Source organism: Vanessa tameamea, chromosome 6 (genome assembly GCF_037043105.1).
Source record: "Vanessa tameamea isolate UH-Manoa-2023 chromosome 6, ilVanTame1 primary haplotype, whole genome shotgun sequence".
NCBI lineage: Eukaryota > Metazoa > Arthropoda > Insecta > Lepidoptera > Nymphalidae > Vanessa > Vanessa tameamea.
In genome coordinates this window covers 5948555-5955723 of record NC_087314.1, presented here as the reverse complement: position 1 = coordinate 5955723, position 7169 = coordinate 5948555, and the positions used below count along the sequence as shown (strand labels likewise).

At 31.4% G+C, this 7169-nt stretch overlaps 2 protein-coding genes across 3 annotated transcripts; one reads left to right on the top strand and one right to left on the bottom strand.

The window, feature by feature from the left end:
• The first annotated feature begins 2454 nt into the window (after positions 1 to 2454).
• Positions 2455 to 4468, top strand: LOC113393171 (BRISC and BRCA1-A complex member 2-like). The gene is made up of 7 exons (XM_026629909.2): positions 2455 to 2687; positions 2755 to 3053; positions 3177 to 3352; positions 3434 to 3556; positions 3638 to 3701; positions 3860 to 4013; positions 4215 to 4468. The coding sequence occupies exons 1-7, from the start codon at positions 2600 to 2602 to the stop codon at positions 4409 to 4411; spliced, it is 1101 nt and encodes a 366-aa protein (XP_026485694.1). The 5' UTR covers positions 2455 to 2599; the 3' UTR covers positions 4412 to 4468.
• A 240-nt stretch (positions 4469 to 4708) lies between these two features.
• Positions 4709 to 6611, bottom strand: LOC113393173 (holocytochrome c-type synthase). Of its 2 annotated transcripts, none has more exons than XM_026629913.2 (5): positions 6547 to 6611; positions 6197 to 6427; positions 5772 to 6008; positions 5559 to 5683; positions 4709 to 5481 (listed from the first exon to the last, which is right to left on the bottom strand). In XM_026629913.2, exons 2-5 carry the CDS (start codon positions 6359 to 6361, stop codon positions 5244 to 5246), a joined length of 765 nt encoding a protein of 254 aa, XP_026485698.2. In that variant the 5' UTR covers positions 6362 to 6427; positions 6547 to 6611; the 3' UTR covers positions 4709 to 5243. The 2 variants fall into 2 exon arrangements, with proteins under 2 accessions (XP_026485698.2, XP_026485697.2); XM_026629912.2 differs by having other exon boundaries at positions 6536 to 6596.
• Positions 6612 to 7169: the final 558 nt, after the last annotated feature.

The window sequence follows — 7169 nt, the reverse complement described above, 5'->3', positions numbered from 1 at the left end:
ATTTTTTTTAAAAAAACTAACTGTCAATCGATTATTGTTACCTATAAATTTATTCATTTGTACTAATACTTCATGAATTATTATTCGAATGGACCAATTGCATTCTTAATTAAAGTATAGCTTTAGCGTGTTTGTTAAATAATGGAATAGAAAATATCAATATAGTTAATAACCGTTAATAGAAATTATTGATTTCATTTTGTTAAACATAACTATGTTCACGTTATAAAATATAAAAATAATCAATACGATCTAATTCACTTTTCAAGACAAATAAGACTACAAAGAATCGATTTAAAATAATATCAAGAATATCTCAAAAATAAATTATTTGGTTATACATAGGCAGACCTAAAATAGACACAATTATGACAACGCTTAGAAAAAATATATGGAGAATAGAAGTAACTCTTAAAGTCTACACTAATTATGAAAATCTTAGATTAATTCATATACATTATTATTCAAGTTCAAAATAGCTAGACATAATTAAAAGTAAAACAGTAGTTATTAATTAATTGGGTAGTAAATTTATAGTTCAAAATCATTGTTATAATTGACTTCAAATGAAATAATTAAAATTAACGTAAATATAAATGCCAAATATAATCATATTATACATAAGGTTAGATTGCTAAAAGAGAGGTTGGTAAAAGATATTGGGTGGCTATTGAAATAAAAAAGTAGAAAATCTTACCTGACTACAGAGAGTTAGTATAGTATTTCATTAAGCTATGGAGGTATATTAATTAACTAAATATATTCATCTGTTCCCGCATAATATCTTCTAAACTTCTTCATCCAATCATATTTTGACAAATAATATCTTATAAAATGCATGAATCATCATCATGATTAGCCTGTATCGGTCCACTGCTGGACATAGGCCTCCCCCAACGTGTATCACTGAGCCCGATCTTTGCCCCTTCTCACCCACCACCATCCATCTTCCGTGGATCATCACTCCACCGTGCCACAGGGCATCTTACACTACACTTGCCGATTCGCGGTTTCCACTCTAGAACCTTCTTGCCCCAACGGCTATCAGTTCTTCGACAGATGTCACCGGCCCACTGCCACTACAGCTGATTAATCCAGAATCCTCTGAGCCAAGTCTACCACCTCCATTCTCTGTCAAATCACCTCGTTTCGGATTTGATCCTTCAGAGAAACGCAAAGCATAGCTCTCTCCATAGCCCACTGCGCAAATTAAAATTTTTGAACCAGCCGCATGGTGAGTGTCCGCTTCTTGGCTGCATAGGTCATGATCGGTAGGACGCACTGGTTGAAGACCTTCGTCTTCAGGCACTGGGGTATAACAGGCACGTGAAAACTCGACGTAATTTCCCAAACGCTGCCCAGCCCAGCTGATCCCTGTTATCGGCTTCCTTCTCGAAGTTGTTTTTACCTAATTGCATAGTTTTCCCGAAGTATACGTACTCTTGAAAAACCTCGAGAGCTTTAACGTTGACAGAGATCGGCTCCGGACTAACGTGATCGTTAATCATGACCTTGGTTTTATCCAAGTTCATCTGGAGGCCGAATTTTAGAGAAGCGTTAGCCAAGCTGTGCAGCATTAGTTTCAAATCCTGCAACGATTCTGCCTTAATGACGACATAATCTTGCAAATCTCAAGTGTTAGATGTACTCGCCGTTAATATTTATTACCTCTCCAGTCCAACGTCTTAAACATATCTTCAAGGGCGTTACTAAACATTTTCGGAGAAATAACGTCTCCCTATCGTACACCCCTGCATAACGAGATAGGTTTGGTTCTCTACTGTTGATTCTCTACTTGGACACTCATAGTAGTGGCATCGTACAGACATCTCAGCACTTGGATGTATCGCTAGTCTACCTGGCACCGTTCCAATAACTCTAGAACAGCCCAGGTTTCTATAGAGTCAAAAGCCTTCTCATAGTCCACAAATGCCAAGCACAGGGGCCGATTAAACTCCTCGGCCTTCTGTCTAATCTGCCGCACTATGTAGATGTGGTTTATGGTGCTAAATCCTCCTCGAAACCCGTCCCGCTCCACTGGCTGAAATTCGTCGAGTCTCCGCGCGAGATGATTCGTAATGACTCTTGAAATCAGTTTATAGACGTGGCTCAGAAGTGAGATGGGTCGATAGTTTTTCAGTAGGGTTTTATCGCCCTTTTCGAAGACCAAGACTACCATACTTGTGTTTCATGCCTTCGGAGTTCTCCCTTAAAAAAAACGGAATTGAAAAGCTTAAAATGAATAAACGCAAGTGCATTTTGTTAAAAAAAAAATCAAATGTGTTATTAAATTTTGTTTGGGGTTGATGACATTACAAATGAATATAATTAAACAATTGGCTAAAAATATTTTTAATTGCTATATAATCTAATAAATACAATACCTTTTTTTACTTATGACATACTTCTACTCTTTGGTTTTATTGGTATTGGGAGAGTGGCAGCACTGTTCGTTCACTCAAAACTGTCAAAATAAATATCGAATCCTTTCAAATTTTTCTTTTTAATAATTTTTATATTTTTGTTAAGTTGTAATAAGTTATGAAAACCAAGATTTGAAAATAAGTTTTACGTTTGGTTCGAAGTCTTAATAATAAAAATGTCTACTGATAATTACAGCTTCATAAGTGATATATCACCGATGTTTCGTCCCTACATACAAAATATTTTTCAAGATTTAAAACTAGGTACATAATGCATAAATTACTCAATGCGTCGTAGTTAAAACCTTATTTATTTTATGTAATGTTTTAGGTCTTTGTAAAACTAAAGTGGACTTGGAAAGAATTGGTAGTACTCCTATCGGTTCAGAAACTCAGTTTCGATTGGTACTACCTTATTGTTCGAAAAAATTAAAGTGGGATATAATATTTGATCCATCGACACCCTGGTTTGCACCTGACTTCAGATTCGATGATGATACTTTCTTAAACAATGCTGATGAAGAACTTTTAGCAATTGGTGTTCCAAGTCTTACAAAATGGAATTCTAGTGATCCAAAATCCCTTAGTGAAGTTATCTCAGAACTGATTAATATGTATAAAATTTACCAGGTAATAATTAATGTTATGTTATATAATTATATTAATACTGTGCATTATAGTTGTCCTATTGTAATATTAATTATTTTAAATGAATTTATAAAATCTTGTGTAATCATTTAAAAAAAAAATTAGGTGAAAAAATTAAATGAAGATGAAAGTTCGCGTGCTTCATTTGAATATAGTGCATTACTAGGAAATGCCTTGACAACTGAGCAAGATGTCGAAGTATGGGTGGGAGGCCATGTAGTGGAATTTTTAATTAAACTCAAAATAAATACATCCCGATTACCAGAGTTATACAATGATGGGTAATATATCTATTTAATAAGATCAATTAAGTATAAATTATTACATGTATAATAATAGTACTAATCAATTAATTATTTCAGGATAGATCGAAATCCAGGAATTGATTCAGCTCTTCTTCTTGTTCGTTATCCTAACTCCACCAATGCAGAATTGATTCTGTCACCATTCCTGACTAAAGTATTAGGAAACATATCCTTACCTATGTAATATTGCTTTCTGTATTAAGATTAGTTTATCATTTTTGTTCACATAATTAATATGCAAAATATATAAACAAATTTTAGGATGCACCAATCAGGAGTTCTAATGGATTATGTTCCTATGGTAACAGACATCATAAATAACAAGGTAATTAAAATTATCAAAATCATCTCCACCACAAAAAATTGGCTACTTTTATAATGTTAACAAGTCTTGGTCAACAAAACTAACATTAACTTTCCACCAACCTGTGAAAATAGCCCAAAGACAAATATTATACTGTCAACATACCATTTGTTTTTTAGATTCAAGATCTTCTTAATAATGACCGACTGAAACGTGAATTATTAGCTCAACTTATTGTCAAATATGAAGGAGCAATATTGGAGCATGATGCAAGTAGTGCAGCACTTTTATTTGAAATGAATGATTTTCATTGGATTCTACAAATAGATATAGGTGAGATTTTACTAACGAAATATTACAACTATACATTTCCATGTGTATACAGACTGAGTTATGTTTATTTATGAGTAATTTATTAGATAGAATTATTTCCAAGTTTGCAATAATTGTATTACTTGTTACAATAATTACAAAATACATAAATAAAAAACTTACCTTATGCTATGATTTTGATAATTGATATTTTTGTTTCAGGTACCAATTTTCCAGAAAAACCCCCAATTCTGACACTTCGTTCTGTTTATCACTGTTCTAAAGGAAAGCCCAAATTCAAAATACTTCCTAGCTGTCCATACAACAATTTCGAAGGATACATAGAGCAGCAAGCAGAAATATTTAAAAATGAATGCAAAGGAGTTATTCAAATCCATCAAACTTTAAATCTCGAATAAGACTAAGTATATTGCAATCTTGAGAATTTTTATACTACTTACAAAATGTTATTAAAAATGAAAGAAAAATAAATATTACTAATAAAATATGTAATGTCAAGTCACTCTGGAAATATAGGTTCTTTATCTGTTTAGTAGAACCATATTTTAAAAAATTTACTCACTGTAAGTTTAAGTAAAATTGTAACATTAATATATGAATAGTACCAAGTGTAAAAATAATTCTTTAACATAATGTTATGTTTTTTACATATTTTGGTTCTAAAATACTATTTGGAGTTAATATAAAATAAAAGGTTATTTAACTATTAACATTTATTAGTTAACATAGTTAAAAGTTATTAACAAGAAGAATAATCATATGTAGAATAATACAGTAGTATGCAAGATAACCAAACATTTGTGTTATAGAAATGAAATATATTTCGGATTAATACATTTTTATTCATTCATAACTGCTTGATTCTTTTAATACATTTTTGTATCATCTAATAATAATAAACTACAACTGTTTAAAAGTTTGTTAAATTCTTCTCTAAGTGAAATAATAGAAATCCTTGAAATAAATAATTTCTATTAATTGCTGTATATTTTTTATAATTTAAATAGAACAAAATATCACAATAAATATTTTTTAACAAATTGTGAATTAATGATACAATGCAATATGATGAAACAATTAAAATCACAAAGAGTTACAGCAGTGACAAATTATGTCGACAGAAGTACCCCACATAAGTTATTCATTTTTTAACCTATATCCTTATATTTTAACTGACTGTAGGTTGTATAACTACATCTACTCAATCAAAATTGACTTAAATACTTACTACTAATTTGTCAATTTATTATCTTTTTTTTCACCAATGAATTCATAACGATATCTCATATAAAATACTTTCATTCTGTCCCAAACATTCTCAACTGAATCCATAGCTGGCCTGACATCAAGTAATGCAAATTGAAATTTGTTGTCAACTTCACCTCCATCATAATAATCAATGACATAACGGACATCCTTTCCACAGCGGTCTACAATCCAGTCATGGCGATCAAATGGCAATTCATACCTATAACAAGAGAACACACCAGTTTAATAATTTACTAAATATAATAAATATTTTTAATAATATGTTATATATCATACCCTAATAAAGATCTAAACTGTGCACGTGGACTATATTGAGTAGCTTTGCCTCCAAAACTCTTCAGTCTGGGATGGCCACATTCCTTGGCATGCAATGCTTCCCACTTCAAGACTTCCTGCCATGCCTGAAATTAAATTTATAAAATGAATATACAATTGAGGACAAATTTAAACTTTCTTTTTGTGTAATATATATATATATATATAACAGACTTGTTCATTGTTAGCATTATGTATTCTTATGATATCTTCCATATCCTTTTGCTTGATATCCTCATCTTTCCAACGCCATCCTTTACGAAGCATTGCATTCCAGAACATTTGCTGACTAGGATACACCCAGAATTCTGTAGATCCATCTGGCATAGCACGAGGGATTGTAGATACTTGACGATTTGTTGGTAATGAGAATGGTTGATCTGGGGCTGGCTGCTGGTTAGCAGGTGGCATCTGCGAGATAAATTGGTGATAAAACGTGAGTCCAACAACTCTGCATTTAAATAAGCTACAAACTCAAAGATTTCCTCAGGCTGTTTATTTTACTTTATAAAATGAATCAATAACATTACTTTTTACCCTATAGTTAAAATAATTAAAAATTAAATTTTCAATTTTACAGACAAAGAAATAAACATTACCATATTATAAGGATTTATAGTATTGTCGTGTTGAACAGGACATTCCGAGGGTGTTTCGTTTTTCGTATTTGGGTCTTTTTTGTGCATAGGACATTCTGGTGGTGGATTTACATTATTGACAGGAATTTTGGTGTTTATTGCTTCTGCAGACACTTTATTGCCCATTTTATATAATTCATATAATCTTACGTAAGGTCACAAGGTTAACCAAGAATAGTTTTCATTTTTCTCCTGTAAATTAAAATGTAAGTAATAATTTCGACCACTTTATTAGTTTTCCCAGTATTTCAATTATCACATTTTTAGAAACGTTATAAAATTAAAATTATGAGATAGAACCTGATACAAACGTAAATTTCCAAGTGCAAATGTGATTAGCTGTCAATGTCAAGTCAAATAGTTATTTCAACAGATTATGATAGGGTAGTGTTGCATATCGATAGTCCACTATTGATAGACTATCGATAGTCCACTATTGATAGACTATCGATAGTCCACTATTGATAGACTATCGATAGTTAAGGTGTTAGCGATAGTATCAAAAATCTATCGATATTATTGTCACGTGTCAATATCGATAGTATCGTTTTGAGCAATACTATCGATATCCTGGATAGTTTTTGAGGTCAACTATCGATACTCAAATTATCGATAGTTCTGCAACGCTGTGATAGGGTAAGAAACTTATACCCCCAGCGACTAGATACTTAAAAATTCATGCAACAGTAAAGTATTGATCTCTCGAAATCATATTGATAGCATTTCGTGAAATGAATAGAACATTTTTTGCTTATATTCGCACTATACCAAGTGAGGCGTCAACAATAATATAATTAATAAATATTACTCTACTAAGTATCCATGATTTAAAATATGATAATAACTGCACATTAAAGTACCACACAGAAAATTACATCAATAAGTAATCTTTGGTTTTTCGTACTAATCAATTTAATAAAAAATATGTAATATA

Bases quoted from the DNA above. Each gene is read 5' to 3' on its own strand.
- LOC113393171 (XM_026629909.2), top strand. From the start codon at position 2,600: ATGTCTACTGATAATTACAGCTTCATAAGTGATATATCACCGATGTTT. The intron at 2,688-2,754 runs GTACATAATGCA...GTAATGTTTTAG, and splicing joins TTTTCAAGATTTAAAACTAG to GTCTTTGTAAAACTAAAGTG. The intron at 3,557-3,637 runs GTAATATTGCTT...AACAAATTTTAG, and splicing joins GGAAACATATCCTTACCTAT to GATGCACCAATCAGGAGTTC.
- LOC113393173 (XM_026629913.2), bottom strand. From the start codon at position 6,361: ATGGGCAATAAAGTGTCTGCAGAAGCAATAAACACCAAAATTCCTGTC. The intron at 6,009-6,196 runs GTAATGTTTATT...TTTATCTCGCAG, and splicing joins CTATAAATCCTTATAATATG to ATGCCACCTGCTAACCAGCA. The intron at 5,684-5,771 runs GTCTGTTATATA...ATTTAATTTCAG, and splicing joins ATAATGCTAACAATGAACAA to GCATGGCAGGAAGTCTTGAA.